The sequence below is a fragment of the Sorghum bicolor genome, chromosome 1, assembly GCF_000003195.3.
Source record: "Sorghum bicolor cultivar BTx623 chromosome 1, Sorghum_bicolor_NCBIv3, whole genome shotgun sequence".
Lineage (NCBI taxonomy): Eukaryota > Viridiplantae > Streptophyta > Magnoliopsida > Poales > Poaceae > Sorghum > Sorghum bicolor.
Window position 1 is genome coordinate 4,791,955 of NC_012870.2, and position 20,750 is coordinate 4,812,704.

Below are 20,750 nucleotides of genomic sequence, written 5' to 3' on the forward strand. Positions count from 1 at the left end.
AGGTGAAATTAAATCTTTGTACAGAACAATTTGAAGTCATGGATCAGAGTATCGGTATGAAATCAATCTCCTTTATACCCTGAAATTGTATTTTGAGATAATGATATATACATTTCTCAGGAATCTTTTGGATTACTGCACCAAATTTTTATCATCAGGAATTCACACCTTGTTGGGGCCTGGGGCCAAGTTCCTTGCCTTGCTGATGGCAGCGAAACAAAAATCGCGGTTCCATATAATTCGAAAGATTCGTCAAATATTTGTCATCCGTACAGAATCCTAATTCAAAGCTATGTTTTTCATCAAGGAGAAAACAAAAATACGCTGAACCCAAATTTACAATTACACCCAAGAAAAGATTATTCTAATTCCTACTATCCTGAACATTTTCGCCCATTCTATTTTTTTTTTCAAATTTATCATGTGCCCCAATCTGGCAATGGCAAATCCACCACACTGCTGGTAGTGGTACAGCAGTATCTATGGACTATGGGCAAGAAAGCAAAGAATTTTTAGAAGAAGAAGAAGAAAAGAAAAGAAAAGAAGCCGGTTCGTGCCTGTTGTCACGACGACATCCTGGCCATTGCCAGCGGCGTGACCTCGGCGAGCGGCGTCGGCATGGGGCTGGGCACCGGCGACGTCCGGCACACGGGGCACGTCGGGTGGTGGCGGAGCCACGGGTCGACGCACTCCCGGTGGAACAGGTGGCCGCACTCGGGCAGCTTCCGGAGCACCTCGCCGTCGCCGTAGTTGTCGAGGCAGATGGAGCAGCACGTGCACGTGGTGCCCTTCTTGCCGGCGGCCTTGGCCTCCTTCTTGGCCTCGCCGTACACCACCTCCGGATACCCTTTGAGCGTGGCCTCGTCGATGCCGAGCTCGACGTCGTCGTGCGCGCCTTCGCCACCACCGGCTCCGCCGCCCCGGCCGCCGCCGTGGCGCCGCCGGGACGACGGAGCAGCCTCCCCCGCCGCCGCGTCGACGGGCGCTCGGGTGCAGAAGTAGGAGGCGAGCGTGATGGTGGTGATGAGCAGGAGGATGCCGACGGAGACGCCGACGCCGTAGCCGAAGCCGCCGATGCGGTCGGTGCTGAACATGCCGCTGGAGCTGCTGTCCACCGGTGTCAGCCCCACGGGCGGCGTCCCGCCGGAGCCCATCGCGGCGTGCCGAGCTTGCCGGCGAGGCGGCGAGCCAAGTGGCCACGCACGACACGACTAGCTCGAGGTGAGGCGTCGGCGTTGGTGTTGGTGCAGACAGCGATCCGTGGCGCGCCCCTGCTTTGGATCGTTTGGTGCGGTTTTGTTTGGGTTTGAAGGTAGGAGGAGGAGCTGCTCGGATCCGGAGAGGTTGCGAGTGCGACGTCAACGCTGTGCATGTCGCGGAGAGGGAGTAGTATATAGTAGAGAGAGGGAGCAATGATCTCGAGGTCAATGCGTCGGTTTGCTGTTTTTTATACGCCTGTTTCCTGCTGGTTTTGCTCGCGTAGTTTGTTTGAAAAAAAAAACACAGGTTGCTGCTGCACAACTTGCTGATTTTGTCAAAGGTGATCAGTACAATAGGATCATGTGTGCAGGTTGACTTTCTTTGGTTATTATTAATTTGAAAATGTGAATTGTGCGAAGTATGCATATGTAATTTGTTTTCTATAAGCCAAACGGATGTTCGTATTTTTTATAAAAAAAATATTTGTGGTATAGGCAACGTGACAACAAGATGTTCGTGATCTCAAATTCTGTTGGCTTAGTTTCTCACAAACTTTCATGAGAATAAGGTGAGCGTATATGGGTTTATTTGGTTCGAGTCGATCTAGCTCTAGACGTTGGGAAAAAAATGGCCTAAGTGAGCTGGCCCCAGATATATTAATTTTTCGTCCAAACAAGCCCTATATATGCATAGGTTCATATATGTTTTGTAGAAAAAATAGAAAGAAAGAATCTTTTACAGTGACATCACACTATCGAATCCGCAATTGCCTTGAGGGATGATCATTTCCTTGAGTGTCAAAATGAAACTTCCATGAAAACGGTAGTTTTCTTAGTAGTTTACATAGAGCTCTGAGAAAATATGTATTCCTTGAGAGTTGACAAAAATTGGCAAGGAATATGGATATTTTCTTGCCGGTCTCTAAGCATCACCAAGGAAGTTACTCATTAGGGCCTGTTTAGATTTGAAATTTTTTGGCCTAAAGAGAAAAATTTTTGTGGAATTGCGACCTGAGAACTAAACGGGGCTAAAAAATTTTGGGGCAAAAATTTTAGACTGCAACTGTGCACGTACTCCGATGGAAGCCCACCAATGACAACTGCAACTGCATGCAGCCCAAGTTGTTATTGGTGGACTTCCATGGGAGTGCGTGCACAGTTGCAGCCTAAAATTTTGGCCCTAAATTTTTTTTGCTTTTTTGCCCCGTTTAGTTCTCAACTCTTTGGGCCAAAAAATTTTAAATCTAAACAGGCCCTAAGTGTGATTATAAACAATCAAGGAAAACTATAAGTGTAATTATAAACAATCAAGGAAAACTATAAATAAAAACTCGACCTGTGAGACAGTACCCCGGACCTTCTCACGTAGGTTAAGAAAACCCCTGAACCTATGCCCCACCCATAAAAATTCGCTCTCATGGGGAGTCAAACCCAAAATCTAAGGAGTACCGCCGGATTCCTCTAACCAACTGAGTTAGAGGCCCTTTGGCAAGAAAAACTATAATTTTTTTGGTGGTGATGGGCAACAATGAAACAAACAATTACCTTGGTGGTCTGGAGTATTTTCTTGAAGGTTGCTGATCCTCAAGAAAACTAATTTACTTGGCAGCTATAACATTTTCTTGTCCTTTTGGCGAATTAAGTGGGGCGCTAGTTTTGTTGTCCTTTAGTGTCAAAACTGTAAGAAAACTAATTTTACTTGTCTTCTATCCTTTAGTGAGTTTGTTTGACAGGTTTGTAGATAAAGATCAATTCCTTATCGGTTTAGGTCCTTTCTTTTATCGGTCTGGACACTTAAGATAATTCGAGATTATGCTAGTGTCACACACGGGTGCCTCTTCTTTCGTGTGTTACTGAATGTCGTCCTCGTAGGTGGAATGGATCAAGTCATGAAAAAAAAAGTACCGATCCAATTCAATACAGTATATGATTGCTTTGTGAAAGCATAATCTATTGTACCTTACTGCCTTAGAAGGCAAGGTCATCCGACTTGTCCAAGTGCATGCGATCCTCAAGGAGTGACATGTGAAGTGCACTTCAAGTCATCTGAGTTCCGGACTTCTTTGTGTGCCATGCTTGCCTTTTCTCACTCCTATCTATCGCCGAAAGAATTTTTTTCCGCCCTTTTTTTTCTTCTGAGCTTCAGAAGTCGATCGGCCCTTGTCATGCCTCACGTCAGAGTTAAATCTTTTCCATGGATTATGTCAGGGTTGTTTAATGTTATACTCGTCTGGAATGACCCTTTCTCCACAACCTGAAGTTAACCATTATTGTTCACACGCACTAATATAAACAACCTATCAGGCAGCTAGCTATCATATAAGAGGCCTACCAAAATTACACGAAAACTGCAGCCATGCAAGCGACAGGTAAAGATGGCAAAAGTTCTTGCTTCACGTATAGACTAGCATATGCCCGTGCGTTGCTACGGGAATCTTAAAAAAATTTAATACAATTCAACACAATATAAAAGTATAAAAAATTAAATTAGGAGTCTCAAATTTTCAATTTTCAAAGGAGTATCAAATTTTCAATTTTCAACAAACCTGGATGGCCTGACTTCATCTTCTCTCTACTCGATCCCTTTAAAGGTTCTCACGATCACAAACCTGTTATATGAATACCGCGAGGTCAAATGACGTGTAACCAGATACTAATTTGTAATAGTATTATATCAGACAGGATTAATAAAAACACAACAATTTCTCTCAACAATCTTTTTCAAAAAAAAACAGAACTATCGAAGATAATAAAGAATAGGATTCCATCAGAGTATTGCATCATAATCTGTAGTATCATTGGATTATCAGAAAACCACATTTTTCTAGATCCCTATTATTAGCTATGATGATAAGAACATGGCACTGCAGTCCACAATATGTGAAAGAAGGCAAGAATTAAAACCAATGGTACAAAGAGCTGCCCACTGACTGAAATCGCTATCCTATTTTTGTGTCGTGGGGATCTAGAATTACATTGCCTACTCATTGTGCTAATTTAAAACTTTTGAGGCAGAGCCAGCCCAAAATGGCATTAAACCACTTCTAATCAAGTATGGATGCAGAATTGGCACTGACCAGACATTTATTAACTGAAGCAAATTATGAACATTGTAGTATAAGCCATTCTGTCAGCAGTGAATTTTGACTTACAGCAAGTAGTTGGTGAATTTTTGCAAGAACACACAGACAACAGCAAACTAAACTGACTTACTGGTTGAAAACAATAAAATATAGGAAATTAGATGACTAAAATTTACTTGTAAGAGACTATTCATTCTTCGTATTTTGAGAACACCTGAAAATATGAGCGGATACTGATTTCCATTTTTCAGATCCCGACAGATAACAAGTAGTTGGAGGAATGTATCTAGAATGAAATGGACCCTATAACATGTGCAATAGAAGCCAGGAAATGATCAAATGACTATTACTTTTAGCTTCTGCGCAATCTCTGAAAGAGTGATATATATTTGCAAGTAGTTGGCGAATGCTGCATCAGTCGTCCAATTTAATGACACCAAAGGTTAGAACTTAAAATACTACACAAATAATTTATAGGAAAATGCTCAAGTACAGCACCCTTCATCTGCTCAGAAGTTCATGTAGCACTCATGTTTGTGGCTGCCGAGTCCTGTCTTAAAGTGGCACAAGAATTCCTGCCGACTCATGCAATACCAACATGAGTGTGTGAGGGAGGGGTCGGGTTCTTTCGGATGCAAACTAATACTTAGTAAAGGGATGGCTGGTAGGAAAGGAAGCAAGATCCTCTATTTGAGACTTGTTCATTTCTGTTTTGCTCCAAAACTGCATCTTTCAATTTTTCAGGTTGCTTGAGAGATCTTCAGTCCTTTAGCAAATGACATTGGCGATGGCAAGCTGAAGGCAGTCCCATATGAACCTAGTAGACGAGGCCCCAACGAAGCCAATTTTTCATGTACTTGTCTTGACACTGACTAAAATTGGTGCTTATTTATTTGAAGGTGTCTTAGAATAGTATGAGAGTATTTGTTCGTTGATATGACTCACTGATTTTTTTGGGTACTATGTGTTGAAAATTTGAAGGCACGGGCATAGGCTAGTCAAGAAACAATATTAAATTGCAGATTTAGGTGGGCAAACCTTGCTCCTTGCGTCCACAGATCGCGGGGCAAAATGGAACGCCGCTGGCGACAACGGCGAACAGAAGGGCAAGGGAGCAAGCGAGGACGATGCTGCTGCTGTGGCCGGCCAGGACACGGTGCTCGAAGCCTCAAACGGGACGCCAGGGCCAGGGAGTCCTGGCTCAAGGGCTAGGCGTCGCACCGTCGCCACCGGGGTTGTGCGCTTACGAGCAAGGGGGGAAGCTGGGAGCGGCTGAGCAGCGAGCAGCGAGCGGCAGCGCGCTGGCCGCCGGCTGTGATGTGACCCCACCGGAACACCGCCCCGCCTCTACCACTCTCCCTCCCCGGCTCCTTCTGCTACCGTCTCCACTCTCCCCAGCTCCTACCTGTTTCAAAGATATGACCAACAAAGAAAACAGAGACATGTTAGAATTAGAATGCAGCTACTATTTCAGTCCTTTGCAAATTATATTTTAGTGCTGTGCAAAGGTTTGGCTAGCAACAGCCAAAAAACCAACGGGTGTTGTGCAAAGGTTTGGCTAGCAACAGCCAAAAAACCAACGGATTGGAGTGGATGACCTGTATATGTTGAACATTGTTGTGCAGTGCAATTATTTCAGAAAAGGCAGCTCATGAGTCTGACCTCCTGATAAGAATGCAAGTTTGGTTTCAGTTTAGTGCATCACTGTATCTGTCTATTCTCGGCAATGCTCGAGGGTAATCTACACCACTGAAATGAAATATCATTTGTCTTGTATTGTTTATAAGTAAAATAATGAATGTGTGATCAGATAGCTTTTCTGTAAAGATAAAGTTAACTAAACGTATATTTAATAAACTTTTGCATTGTGTCAATCAATTACCTGTTTCAGAGAAATGACCAACAAAAAAAGAGACAAAAACAGATTCACTTGTTAGAGTTCAACTACTATTTCAGTGTTTTGCAACAGATTTGTACACACTTGAGAAACGCTAGTAGATATGAGTACAGCTCATGGTCATGGGTTCTGAAACAATTGTCTTGCACTGCACACAGAACAAGAGCTAGCTTGTGGGCATTTGTGCTACTATTGCTATGTAAGACACTGAAATGGAAAGTGCAACTATACATAGAACCAGTCAAACCACAAATGGAAAGGAAATGGTAGCAAGCATTAGGAGTGAAATCATATTTTAAGTTTAAGTGTTTCAAAACACTCATAATATTCAGTCGCAAAAGAATAAAACTGAAAATAAATCATAAATTGGGAAATGCAAATTGCGCATTTATTGTGCCATAGAAAATCTGTGTCAGAAGTAGCAGATTGTTCATAACAACAAATTATTCAGTCATTTTAACAAACACGTAGCAGATAGAGTGTGGCTTACACTGGCCGGTGGGCACAGCTCGTGCATTCGTGGTGGACCTGGACGTAGCGTGCCACAGCGGCAGCCGGCCTCCTCGCAGCCCAAGACGCTGCAGCGGCTTAGCAGGTGTTCGGCCGTGCTGCTCTCACGTGCTCACAGCTCTCGTCCCCTCCTCTTGTGGTCAAGGCACCAACGCTGCCCGAAACACCACAACGGCTCGGCGGCCGTCCATGCCGCACCGACGCCCGGTTAGGTGCCCACGGCGCCTCTCTAGTCAGCCACGCACCCGCGCTGCCTACCTTGCTTGCCGGCAAGATTCACCCAACGGAGGATCTGGGGGAGCTTGCTAGGGGCCAGTAGTGGATGAGGTGTCTGGGGAGCTGTGTCGGAGTGTATCGAGGGGGCTGGAATCAATCGTCGCGGCTGCGGTACTGAGGTGCGCCCAAGTTGTTGCCGTCGAGTAGAGCGGGGCCCACGCCGGTGTACCCGCTGCTGTCGCCTCCGCTGCCGCCACTGGAGGTGGAGACAGCGGCGAGGAGGGCGCTCGGTGGCGGCGGCTTCAGGGGCGCTCGTCGTCAGCAGCAGCAGGGGCGGCCTCGGTGCCCGGCGACGGCGGCCTCAGGGGCGCTCGGCGGAGGGGCGAGTCGAAGGGATGAGGAGTTGCGGAGGGAGGGGGAGTTGGAGGCAGAGAGGGTGTGAATGGGATGCAATCCCTGCACCCCTGCTGGACAGGATGGTGCGCAACGCCTCTGTGGTTGGGCTTTGGTGCTGATCGAGGACAGTGTAAGCCGGTGCGGGGCGATGGAGTGCTGCGGGGCGATGGAGTGCTGCGGGGCGAGGAAGCGCTGTGGACGATTCTTGTTTCGTCTTGTTAGTGCCTTCACGCACAACACAAGGGACGTCACAAGATCTAGCGAAATACTACTAGACCCTCTTCACCTCTACCAAACCAGGCTTACCTCATCTTGCCAAATGCCATTCGGAAAGCTGGTTTTTTTTTTTTTCGAGGACGCCGCAGCCGATTGGAACTCTGGAACCGAATCTTGGTTGGTTGCTGTCCAGAATAATGTGGATCCTTGCTGCTCTCGATTCTGACTTCTGAACTTTCCGTTGCAACGTCAGAGAAGGTGGGTTGGGTTGAAGAACATGTGTGGTCAGTTACTCGGTCTGGAAGGTCAACGTACGTCCAGAAAAAAAAAAGCACATAAATTGGTTTGTTTGGACGTTGATTGATGGAACTTGAGTCGAATTGTCAATGCAATTGTATATATAATATGCCCTAGTTTAGCAGCCTAATAGCATAGCAGTTGCAGATAGCACAACCTCCTCCAGCGATGCCCTTCCCCTGATGCTTCTCCGCTCCCTGCATCATCGGCAGGTGGTGGCTAGTTCAGGTGACAGTAGGCGATGGCCCTACGAGGCTGTGAGAGCTCGCTCAACGGCCAACTGAGATCAAGGCCAGGCACGCGTCGCCGTCGCCGTCGCCGTCGCTGTCGTCGCGGGGTTTGAACCCTGAAGTCGCACGCTTGGCCGCCACCGCAGCCGCCGCCACAGCATCAAGTACCACATGCTTGCATTGACATCACAAAGTGGAGAATCTTGGATTCGTAAGGAGAAGAGAGACTGCACGGAATCACAGATTAATGGTGTTAGAGGAGAATAATATTGCGGTTGAAAGTTCATGAATGCGAGCTGAACTGCGGGACGGATTTATATACGAACCTGAGCCGTGCTCGACCATGAATGCGTTCATGCATGACCTCTAGGTCCAACTCTGAACTAAATGTTCGACGAAATCTTGGCTCTGTACGAATAGATCATGATAGAGGAAAATGGAGGCAAACAGGTGGTAGAACCGTTGAAGACTTGAAGTAGAACGGCGGCGTTGCGCACGTACTGACGTAACAGCATTTAGCAACCACGACAACACATGTGCACACAGCACCCAGAGGGGGTGAATTGAGCTTCTACAATTTTATAGCAAATAACTAGAGGGGCTTTGTGTGCGTGTGTGTGAGGTTAGGACCTCTCTCTCCGTCTCTCATATAGATAAAAGTAGTACTCTCTCCATCCCAAATTATAAGTCATTCTAAAAATTTTGGAGAGTCAAATTTTTCTAAATTTGACCAAATTTATATGATAAAATCATTATTATTATTATACCAACTAAGTATCATTAGATTCTTTCTTAATTATATTTTTATAGTATACTCACTTTATGTTACAAATCTTAGTATTTCTGTCTATAATTTTGATCAAACTTGAAAATATTTTGACTCTCCAAGATTTTTGGAATGACTTATAATTTGAAATTGAGGGAGTAGAACAAAATTTGAAAGATCTACAACCGAAATAAGAATCAATTCGTTACAAAGACACGTAGAGGGTGGACAAAAATAATCTCCAAAGATTCATGCACCCAAATATACTAGCAAATATTTGACAATAATTACACAAAACAATAATAAGAACAAGTAGAACACAAGTGACACAAATTTACTCTAAGGTTGGACAAAACCATAAAGGCATGCTTGGGTCCCCATTGTTGATGTGACCAAACCCCAACTCTCAAGTGACCATAAAGTTCAAGTTGAGAAATCCACTAGAATCAAATGGGTGATACAAACTACCCTTGAAGGATCCACAAGTTGGAAGCTCCTGAGCAACTCCTTGTCGACTAGGATTCAAGAATCCGAGAGTAATAGACTCAAAGCACATAACAGACTACCAATTTAAAAAAAACACCAACACCACCGTACAATCATATTTCCTCAATGCCTTTTCTTTTATACAAGCTTATCACATGGGCATGTACTCATGGATAATTTCAGGTGAGAGGATAAAATTGTTTCCTCTCCATCATCTAAATGCTTATGATGGTGGATTGAGCCTTCAACTCTTGTTTTGCAGAGATCTAGAGTGCACTCTGTGATCTACAACCACATCCCAAGGTCATAAGAGGACCAAGTGTTGCAGATACCAACTTCATCTCTGTCAAGTTCATCATCAGCTAGATTGAAAACTATGATATAGGGAAGGACAATGTTGGTCGAAGATGTCATTCATTGTTTAGCTAGATCATGGCTTTCGATTTGATAGGCTTTGTGACTAACAGATTGATGGACACAGGGCATGTTTCTTCTTTTTTTTCAGGTACTATGTGTGTCCGCGTGTTACATGAGGATAAGTCGTGTATGAAGAGCTGTTACATTCAGTTGGTGCTATCATAGGCCCCGTTTGGTTCCACTTGCTAAATTTTAGTTAGCTAAAATTATTTTAGCTACTCTTGGATGACTAGTGAGACTAAACTATTCTAGCTCCTTTTTAGTCAATGTGTTTAGAACTTTAACTACTAAAGTGACTAAAATTTAGTTAGCTAAAATTTAGCAAAGGGAACCAAACGGGGCCATAGAGTGAACTCAAACATTGGTGCTATCATAGTGTGAACTCAAACATTTATATGGTTATCATTCTGGTACAATGCACGATGCTTGTGTTGTACGGAAGAACAATCTAACTTTGTGCTTCTTCAAAAGTGATAATTGGGAACTTTGTAAACATCACAATCGAACAATCACAAATTTTAAAATTTATCAGTGTGTATTGTTAGCATTGCAAGTTTGCAACGAACCTGTGTGATGTTTCGCACCTTTAGGGCCTGTTTAGATTGGAAATGAAAATTTTTTGGGTGTCACATCGGATGTGTCGGAAGGATGTCGGGAGGGGTTTTTACAGACTAATAAAAAAACAAATTACATAGCTCGTCAGGAAACTGCAAGACAAATTTATTAAGCATAATTAATCTATCATTAGCATATGTGGGTTACTGTAGCACTTAAGGCTAATCATGGAGTAACTAGGCTTAAAAGATTCGTCTCGCGATTCTCAACTAAATTGTGTTATTAGTTTATTTTTTTATCTACATTTAATGTTCCATGTATGTGTCTAAAGATTCGATGGGATTGATGAAAAAATTTTGGGTGGTGAACTAAACAGGGCCTTATATTGCCGAACTTGTGTGATGTTCCGCACCATTATATTGGGCTTGTGAACCTGTGTGATGTTCTGCACCTTTATGTTGGTCTATTGCCAGCAGCACAGGCATCATCGTGAAAGGTATCTTCGGGGGCGGGGCGACAGGTCAGAGCCAGCTGACGTGCGGTAACGCAGCCAACAAAAAATAATGTGACGATGTCTGTCGAGCCTTCCACCTGAATCACTCCTAGTCCTTCCCAATCCCCCACAATACATGAAACTGAGGTGGATTGGATTGCAGCTAAACAAAAGTTCTGTAATGTATTCCAATGTACTTTAGATTGTCATACTGTTACTTAGCGATCAAATTTTGCATGCAAACTTGGTATGACACGGGCAAGTTCAAGGACGAAGTGACACATCCGCACAATGACGCTATTTATAATGACTATACAATACATAAAAGAAGACACCACAAAGTGATGCATGAAAGTGATGCAGGCAGACATGACTCGATCCATATCCTTCTCCCTGTAATACATAAATACTGTGAGAAAAATGGTCAGATGGATGTTCATATTATACTTGCTTCACTTAGCAAGAGAAGGGTACCATGCAATCTGTGGCCGACCAAGCTCGTGAATCGAGCCTGGGCAAATCACAGGACCTCCACCAGACCCCGTGGCGTGAAGCTTGCTGAAGAGGGTGCTGCGAACAAACCTCTAGTAAGCACCCGTAGGGCAGGTGTACAGGGTCTGCCACTGCATACAAGGACGTCCACCAGACCATGTGTCTTGAAGCTTGCTGCAGAGGGTGCTGTGACGGAAGCTCTAGTAAGGACCCGTGCAGCAGGTGCCCAGGGTCTGGCACTGCATGAAAGGATGTTTTTGTTAGTTTATTTATAACAAACTTCATAAACTTAAACAGCAACAGAAAGGAGCCTAAAATGCTCCCCGGATACAGACTGCAATGCCTCTAGACAAGGCAAGAAAGATAGCCGCCAAGGGCAGAACATGTACATGAGAATTGGGTAAAGGCATGTGATGGGCTAAAGAGTGAAGAGTAGCATTTAACGAGCGGTGAATTTTGAGAACCTTGAAGTCCTTTCCTGCTATCTGCTTCTAGGAAACCCGGCTTTTCGTAAAGTAATAGTGCTATATTTACAGGATACAATTGCCAGAAACAGACACTGAAGATAATTGAGTGGTATACTTAGCTTCCATACTAATAATTTCCAAGATTTGAAAGAAGGTGTTGACAATTCTAAACATTCTTATGCCTGATAAATAAATTTCACTTAAACTTAAAAGCTACCAATGTTTAGACCCCCCTGGAAAACATGATTTGTTTTCATAGAACCCTGTGCTTTCTCGTAGAAATTGACTTGTTTCACATGAAATTGTGATGTCTGATTCATGTGAATTTTCAGTACTTCTGTAGTTGGAGAAAGATGGTGGTTCCGGAGTAAGTGAAATGCCAGGCCTGTTTGGAAAACGGGAATTCCATATAGGTTCAATTTCACTAGGACGATGCAGGATTCATTGGAGATGGGGTGGGGGGTGGGGGAGGGGACATGCTCCAAAAAAACAAGGCCTAAAGTGAAGAGCAGTTGCATATATGCATTCATAAATAAATATACAACCGACCAGCACAAATCAATTAAGTATAATATGAAATATAAAAGCCAGAACAGCAGCAAAGCAATATATATTACCTTGAGAGGAACTTGGAGAACTCAGATGAAAGGAATGGCAAGGGAAAGGCAGACTTTACTTGGGTCAACTCAATCTTGTCAGTGTGAAGGTCCGCCAACCCATTGAGATACTGAGAACATGACTCCACGATCCTGGTGCTCATGTCAATGGTGACCACCCACATCTTCATCATCACGTACTCATAGTCGCAGCAAAGGAAGTGCACCACATGTGGCCTGTAGATGTCCACCTGAGGGAACATGAGAATGTGGCGAGGGAGGTCCTTTGGGGCGTTTGCAGACCACAGCTCCTTGGAGGTGACCGTGTAGTCCTTCTTCCACTCCATGGATTCTAAGGAGAGGGTGTGGCAGGTGATGGTGAAGCCACCAACACTGGTTTTGAGTGCCCCATAGCCAACGCCATCATGGCGGGCGATGTCAACAAACTTGAGCTTTCTGCCACCGACGTCGGACGCGCCACGATACAGCCAGCTGGATGGTTTGCCCCGGATAGGAAACTCGTCAAGAGGGAAGCGGAGGAAGGAAACAGTAGGGGTGGGATCTCCGAACACATCGCAGAAGAGGATGCCACGGTAGTAGTCGATCCAGCACAGCCAGCGGCCAACAGGAATGACAGTGTCGGTCTGCCAGATGCAGAGTTGCCAGGTATCATCAGGGTCGGGGTTCTCGAAGCCAAGGATTCCATTACCATCGGGCTTCTTGCAGAAGCTGCGGATTGGTACGCGGCAGGAGTTCCATTTGCCCTCGATGGCACCAGTGGGTACAGCTAGTTTGTGCAGCCAAAAGATGTCAGCAAAGACCTCAGGGGCACAGACCTTAGGGTCAGGGCAGCGGCCAGGCCTGAAAAGTCGTAGTTCTGCTACCACGAACTCCTGTTGGTCTCGGCACAAGATGCCCATGGATCTGACCGCCATCAGACGCGGTCGCTGCTCCTTGTTAGGAGGAGGGCGACGGCGACGGCGACGGCGACCACCACGACCACCACCATGGAGGGGATAATCCATGCAAGCGGGCAGTGCTTTGAGTTTGGAAGGGTCGTCGGCATCTGAGGCGCTGTAGATGAAGAGCTCCTGCCGCAAATCAAATGTATCGTCCTCGATACAGACGCGAAACAGGACGAGATGTTGGTGGCTCGCCAGGATGGCTAAGGGCACCTGTTTTAAGGGATCCGGAAAGCCCGGCAGCCGCGCGTAGAGGCGGGAGATCGCCGGGGGCTCGGCGAGCTCGAAGGCGATGTCGAAGGGGGCCTCCCACCGGGTGATGCCGGAAGCCCTGATGGGCAACTTGTCCTCGTCCGGGAAGGCCTCGTCCATGCGGAAGACGAAGCGCTCCAGCATCACCCACTTGGGGGGGGAGGCGGCGGCAGAGGCGGCGGCGGCAGACATGGCCGCGGACATGGCGACCTTGAGACAGATGAGGAAATTAGGGGGGACCAGGGGGGATCACCGTGAAGACAAATCGGGAGAATTGTAAGAAGAGGTGCCTTACCCACGGAGAAGTAGGCAGCTGCCGGCCGTCGAGAAGAGAGGAGGGGAGGCGGCAAGAGGCGTGCGGTAGAGGCTCCGGCGATGCGGCGGCTTCCCGATTCGAGGAACCAAAACAGATCTAGGGTTTCGAATTGGTGGCTGGATTTTTTTTGAATAATAGGGTGGGGGGGTTTTTTGTTGAAACAAAAATAATAGGGTGGTTGGGAACTTGTATAGGATACGAAAGCTGTATTGGTGGGCCTGCACTCTGGTCGGACTCTATTGGACCAAACATCTATTCGTGTACGTACTAATTCGAAGTGTTAATTAATAAATATAAATTAATGATAAAACTAATGGTACAAAATAAGACTAATTTGTAAGATAAATCTATTCGAATATAATTAGTTTATAATTTGATAATATAGTACTAGTCAGTAAACTCTTGTTTGATACGGAGTACGTACTAATTTGAAGTGTTAATAATAAATATAAATTAATTATCTTTTTCCTAATATATAATTGTGAAAATTTCAGTCCATTATATCTTTATATGTCCACCAGTAAGATTAATTAAACGATGCTCCTCTCGTTCGGACCTAATTTTCTATTATTTTTAGCTTATTTTTCTGTTCATGGCACGAAGACTCCTAGTCCAATTGGGTTAGAAAAAAAAAAGAAAGTTATGGGCTGAATCTAACTCAGAAGCCTCACACGAGTTTAAACCAATTTTAGACCGAAACAAGCGAATAGTTGGGCTCGACTAAAATCCAAAATGACTAGAAATTTTTCCTTTTTTATTATTAGAGAAGAAGAAGGAACTATAGGACTTTGCTTTTTTTTCCTCCGATTGACATCTAAATAAGGGGGTGTTTAGTTTCTCATAGAATCCAAAATGTAAAATACCAACTACTTTGGAATGATGAAATACAAAAGGCCAAAATTTTTAGGGTCATGGTTAGTTCCATCCAAAATGCAGAATTTATTGTCCTCATGAGAGCCTCTTGAGACTCTTTTTGGGTTTTTTTTGGTTTCTTAAGGTCAAAATACAAAATGGAGAATAACCACATTTTTTGCCAAAATTTTTGCATAGTGTTTAGTCCATTTTGCAAAATGGTTGACCAAAACCTAAATTTTTTGAAAAAAGGGAAACTAAACACCCCCTAAATAAAGAAAGTGGAGCAAAATAAAGAACATAATTCTTATCCTTTTCTATTTGACTATTAAGAGTTCTATTTAGAATACTTAGGATGTGAGGAATCTATTTATATTAAGACTTCTACTCCACATATTGGTTTAGACGCAAGTTATTCTAACTCGTATGAGCATGGGTTATATATATAAGTCCACATAAAAGAAACATTTCATTGTTCGGTAGTTAGAGGAAGATAGACAAAAAAATAGATGGGCAAAAAAAGAGCCTAAAATTTTACCTCTTTATTATTAGATATAGATATATATAATTAGGTAATAGAGATATAGATATGGATTTGATAGCTTTTTTTCTCCCGTTGCAACGCACGGGCATTTTTGCTAGGAAAACTAATGGTACAAAATAAGACTAATTTGCAAGATAAATCTACGGCAGCGGATGGCGGGAACTCGAGGTGGGCGAACACAGTGCCTCCGCCGCCGAGGACACTCACGGGGGTGGTGGCGTTGTTGGTGTAGACTACCCCTGCTCGTTGAGGAGCGCTTGTCAGCATAGAAGTTAAGTTCAGTTGCTCGTTGAGAGTTCAGTTGCTCGTTGAGGAGTGCTATAAAGGTACACAGGATTTGAACATGAACACTGACTCAGTAAGTGTATGGCCCTCGCCCTATTTTAACCTACTGTGAAATGTCAATGACCTGTAATTTAATTTTGCAGTCATGGATGAATGAGTACAGGCGATCAGTTCTACATTATCTTACCTTCCACCAATCACAAGTCCTGAGACAGCTGCAAAAGATAGGTTCAATCCCTATGCACTTCTCGTCATCAGAAGCAGACGTTGTTGTAATAGCTTGCACGCAGAAGGAAGACACTGAATCACCAAAGATGTATAACAGAAGCTCTTGAATCACAACAGCTGTAACAGAGCATGCAACCCATATATATATGGGTGCTCCATACATAAAGAAGCCGCTGTTATTAAGTCGTGCGTGCGTTGAGGTCGATGATCACGAGTGATAAAACGACATTCAGATTGTCCGTTTTTTGCTGGCGAGGAGCTGGTCCGTGTCTCCGGTTAAAGACATCGTCCGTCTCCGTTAACCGGAGACTGTGCTTCTAGAGTTAGATATTTTGTAAAGAAGTGTGCTGAATATGGACACATGGTAAAATCATGAGCCATTGAGTCCTACATATATACCTAGGACCCTCCTCATGTGCTAACCAAACCCTCCATTACCTTGCCTCCACATTCTGTTAATCCAAAAAACTACCATAACTAACATGTGGTCTCGTACAACCATTTACTCCTCCGACGAGGATGGTGACTCTGTCAACAACTACTCCTCCGATGAGTATGATGACTCTGCCCTCTCATCAGAGCCCTTTAGTAGCGTACCAAATTCTCCTAATGACTCTTATGGAGAGGAGACCGAGTACGACAAGGAGGAGGACGACGAGAGCTCGGACGAGGACGATGTTGAGGAGAGCTCGGACGAGGACGATGAAGCGACAGAAGAGGCCAAGAAGAGGAAGCGAGCGAAGGAGCATAGAGACAAGAAAGGGGCTGCGGAGAAGAGAAGGGTGGGGGAGGAGGAGGAGGAGGAGGAGGAGGAGGAGGTGGACTCGAAGATGGCCAGGAAGTTTCAGAGTGCAGACTTCGACATCGACGATGGTCCCTCCAATGTCGGTCCTAGGGCTCCTGCTAGTCTCGGTCCCATGTCAGATTCATCGGAGAACTCCTCGAAGGGGTCGTCGTAGATTAGATTATTCTGATAGTCCGATTCAGTGTTTTATTTTACTCCTCACTGTCAGGGGCTCCTATACAACTGAAAATTATATAAATTGCATGCACAAATCAACAAATCCATCTCCAATAAATTTCAGTCAATTTTGCTAAAAATTTTTTGTGTGTATGCGAGTTTTTAGTTTTAGAGCCCGACTCTTGACGTGGGGGCGACCTATAGGTCTAGTCACGCTATTGTGCACAAAGTTGTTGCTTAATTATCATATTGAGTCATCTCCAACAAATTTTAGTCTATTTTGCTAATTGAGTCATATCATGAAGTAGACATGACTTATATCATGAAGTAGACATGACTTATTGAGTCATATCATGAAGTAGACATGACTTATACAATTAATTTTATAATTAATTTATATAAATTATACAACTGAAAATTATATAAATTGCATGCACAAATCAACAAATCCATCTCCAATAAATTTCAGTCAATTTTGCTAAAATTTTTTTGTGTGTATGCGAGTTTTTAGTTTTAGAGCCCGACCCTTAACCGGCATCAGTTCCCTTAACCGGCATCAGTTCCCTTAACCGGTGTTAATTCTCTTAACCGGCGTTATGTCGCTTAACCGGCGTCAATTCCCTTAACCGGCGTCAGTAACCTTAACCGGCCTCAATTCCCTGAACCGGCGTCAATTCCCTTAACCGGCGTCAGTAACCTTAACCGGCATCAGTAACCTTAACCGGCATCAATTCCCCTTAACCGGCCTCACTTCCCTTAACCGGCGTCAGTTCCCTTAACCGGCCTCAATTCCCTTAACCGGCCTCAATTCCCTTAACCGGCCTCAATTCCCTTAATCGGCGTGAATTCCCTTAACCGGCGTCAGTAACCTTAACCGGCATCAGTAACTTTAACCGGCATCAATTCCCCATAACCGGCCTCAATTCCCTTAACCGGCGTCAGTTCCCTTAACCGGCGTGAATTCCCTTAACCGGCGCCAATTCCCTTAACCGGCGTCAGTAACCTTAACCGGCATCAGTAACCTTAACCGGCATCAATTCCCCTTAACCGGCGTCAGTTCCCTTAACCGGCGTCAATTCCCTTAACCGGCCTCAATTCCCTTAATCGGCCTCAATTCCCTTAACCGGCATCAGTAACCTTAACCGGCATCAGTTCCCTTAACCGGCGTCAATTCCCTTAACCGGCCTCAATTCCCTTAACCGGCATCAGTAACCTTAACCGGCATCAACTTGAGGACTAGGCTCCCGTGGCGCGCAGGCGAGGGGGCGCGCCGGTGGCAGATTTTGGCCACTGGAGTGGGGGGAGGGGCGGTGGCGCCGGTGAGGTGTAGTGTGGGGAGCGAGTGCGGGCGAGGCAGGGAGGCGGAGGGGGAGAGAGGCGCCACGTCAGACATGCCTATGTGGCGTCACGTAGGCCAAAACAGCCATTAAAACCACCGAGGTTGAAAAAAGGACGGTTTTAATAGTTCAGGTGCCCTGAACAACTGGTTTCGTGGTTGAGGGTTTTAAATCAGTAAACAATTATCGTTGTTATTTTCTTATAGTTCAAATGTAAGCCCGAAATATTATTAAAGGATGCTCATGGTTATATATAATTATTGCCATATAACTTCATGTGTACTCTGTATTTCATTTCACTTCATTATTCTAAAGAGATGGCTTATGTCGAGAAAAGATGTCTTGAAATTCATGTGTACTTTGTTTGGTTCCATCATGATTCTGGGATTAGCAAGTTCATGGGGAAGTTGGGGATTAGTTTTTCTTATTTGCTAAGCTGAGTTTGCACACGTGTCTTCGTAGATGACACACTTCATTTATACTGTTTAGTATACTGTTTCGGTCTCGCGCGTACGTGCGGGTGGCTCTTGCGCCACGACTTGCGCTCCTCGGCGAGGCGGCAGCAGGCGACGCCTCCGGACGCCATCCGACGCGCTAGCTGCTCGCTCTCGCTTGTGGATGTGGTGGACTCGAGCTTGCGCGCTGTTCGTACCGGCCACGCCGTCGTCTTCGTTCTCTCCGGCGGGGTTACATGTGAGACCGCGAGGACGGCGGGCCGGGGGTTGAATAGGGGGTTAGTGCGGAGCGTGGAGGTCAAGCCGAACAGATAAACACCGAAGGTGCCACTGGCCAGGTAGAGACGTGGTCCCCGCCGTCCGGTAGATTGGCCGCCGGGACGCCGGTGGGATCCAGATATCAGCGGGAGAAGCGTGAGGGGAAGGTCTGGGACGGGAACGCGGGACTGGGCGTGGGCGCGGCGAGGCTTCGGACGCAAGGCAAGGGGTTCCGTGTTCAAGAGGACCGGTCATGCTAAAGCAGGCAGGATGGGACCCGCGATGGACTGTTGTCGTTGCCGGACAACGGAGACCAGCAGTCGCTGGGCCTTGACTCTTGTGCACGCCACCGCTGCTCCGCGACTGTAGCTGTGACTCGGCCACCAGCACATGGTGGAGGTGAGCGCGAGAGGTTTAGGGTTTAGGGTTGATCAAGGTGAACGGGGTGGCGATGGCTTGGCGAGGATCCGCGTTCGCGGCGGAACCCAGGATCCGCGTCTGCGGCGGAACCCCGTTCACCTTGGTCGTAGCGGCCGAAGATGTCCTGGTGGCCTCGACTTCCCTCCGTCGTGGACGCGGATCCTCATGCTTTGGCCGCAAGAAGACGGCGGTGGCCGCAAGGTTAGTCTAGCACCTCTTCATCGCTTGATTCTCCCTGAACCAGTGAATCCCAACTCAAATCAGTCTGTGAGTTTTCGTTCTTGGTAGATGATGCATTCTCCTCTTTCTTCTTGTAGGTTCGATTGAAATTAGGTGCATCATAACTAGTATCACTTACGAACTGCACCAATGGGGTGGTTATGGTGGCCTGTGGAAATCTTCTTTTTATATAGTAAATTTAGGAGTAACTTTTTGGAACAAAACAAGGCCAAGAACCCACAACAGCAGCTGTCACAATGGAGTCACAAGGACCCGGCAGCTGTTTGCCTTGCCTGCCTCACCCGCTACCGTCGGATGATACGTGAACGGCGGAAAACCTTGATGGGCGATGGGTTTCAAACCAGATGGCCGAGGAATCCAGTTATCACGCCACAACCGTACAGACTTGCCATCTCCAATACGCCACACAACACCTTTTTTAATCAACTCCAGCCCATACTCAACGGCCCTCCATGTCGCCGAAGCATCATTAGCTGTTACCGTGTCTAGCAGATTACCAGATGGGTAGTATTTAGCTTTCAAGACTTGCGCACAAAAGCTATCAGGGCAAATCAGCAAGCGCCAAGCTTGGCGTGAAAGCAGTGCTTGGTTGAATAGCTACAAATCTTTAAATCCCATACGCCGTTGACCAGGTCAGTACCGGCTTGCCTCCATCCCCTCTCTCTGCAAAACTCGTTCCTCCTCGATGGTGAGCCAAGTTGCACGGGCGGTGGCGTCGCGCTCCATGACGGCGTTGGCGAGGTCTCCGGTCATGAGCTGATTAAGCAATTTTACTCATGACGGCGTTGCACGCCTCCTTGGCGAGGCGCTCCTGCTCCTAGCGCTCCTCCTCGGCCTTTTGATCGGCAGGGTTGGGAGGAGCGGAGGCCTTCTTGGCGGGGTCGATGAGATCGGAACCGCCGCCGAGGCCGGGAGCGGAGGGGGCTCCAGTCATGGCGCGACAGGGATGGAGGGCGGCGACGCCAGGGGGTAGGGGTCAGCGGCGTCGGTGGCATCTCGCTAGGGTTGCGAAGTCCTCGTGGAGGCTACCGGCTTATAGACATCCACTTAGTTATGAGTCATCCACTTAGTTATGAGACATCCATAAATTTGGGCGAGACATCTACTCCTCCTTGGCGAGGCGCTCCTGCTCCTAGCGCTCCTCCTCGGCCTTTTGATCGGCAGGGTTGGGAGGAGCAGCAATTTTACTCATGACGGCGTTGCACGCCTCCTTGGCGAGGCGCTCATGCTCCTAGCGCTCCTCCTCGGCCTTTTGATCGGCAGGGTTGGGAGGACCAGAGGCCTTCTTGGCGGGGTCGATGAGATCGGAACCGCCGCCGAGGCC

General features: G+C 46.1%; 2 protein-coding genes across 4 annotated transcripts; both read right to left on the reverse strand.

The window, feature by feature from the left end:
• LOC8084134 (RING-H2 finger protein ATL70) lies at positions 215 to 8,322 on the reverse strand. Of its 2 annotated transcripts, XM_021448480.1 has the most exons (3): positions 6,670 to 8,322; positions 5,321 to 5,687; positions 215 to 3,808 (listed from the first exon to the last, which is right to left on the reverse strand). In XM_021448480.1, exon 3 carries the CDS (start codon positions 1,152 to 1,154, stop codon positions 564 to 566), a length of 591 nt encoding a protein of 196 aa, XP_021304155.1. In that variant the 5' UTR covers positions 1,155 to 3,808; positions 5,321 to 5,687; positions 6,670 to 8,322; the 3' UTR covers positions 215 to 563. The 2 variants fall into 2 exon arrangements, with proteins under 2 accessions (XP_021304155.1, XP_021304190.1); XM_021448515.1 differs by lacking the exons at positions 5,321 to 5,687; positions 6,670 to 8,322 and adding an exon at positions 4,277 to 5,312.
• Positions 10,919 to 14,008, reverse strand: LOC110431662. Of its 2 annotated transcripts, none has more exons than XM_021450922.1 (4): positions 13,826 to 14,008; positions 12,338 to 13,740; positions 11,236 to 11,492; positions 10,919 to 11,154 (listed from the first exon to the last, which is right to left on the reverse strand). In XM_021450922.1, the coding sequence occupies exons 2-3, from the start codon at positions 13,732 to 13,734 to the stop codon at positions 11,282 to 11,284; spliced, it is 1,608 nt and encodes a 535-aa protein (XP_021306597.1). In that variant the 5' UTR covers positions 13,735 to 13,740; positions 13,826 to 14,008; the 3' UTR covers positions 10,919 to 11,154; positions 11,236 to 11,281. The 2 variants fall into 2 exon arrangements, with proteins under 2 accessions (XP_021306597.1, XP_021306598.1); XM_021450923.1 differs by having other exon boundaries at positions 10,919 to 11,170.

Excerpts from the sequence above, each read along its gene's own strand:
- LOC8084134 (XM_021448480.1), bottom strand. The coding sequence starts at position 1,154 with ATGGGCTCCGGCGGGACGCCGCCCGTGGGGCTGACACCGGTGGACAGC.
- LOC110431662 (XM_021450922.1), bottom strand. The coding sequence starts at position 13,734 with ATGTCCGCGGCCATGTCTGCCGCCGCCGCCTCTGCCGCCGCCTCCCCC. Across the intron at positions 11,493-12,337 it reads TTCTCCAAGTTCCTCTCAAG|TGCCAGACCCTGGGCACCTG; the intron begins GTAATATATATT and ends CCTTTCATGCAG.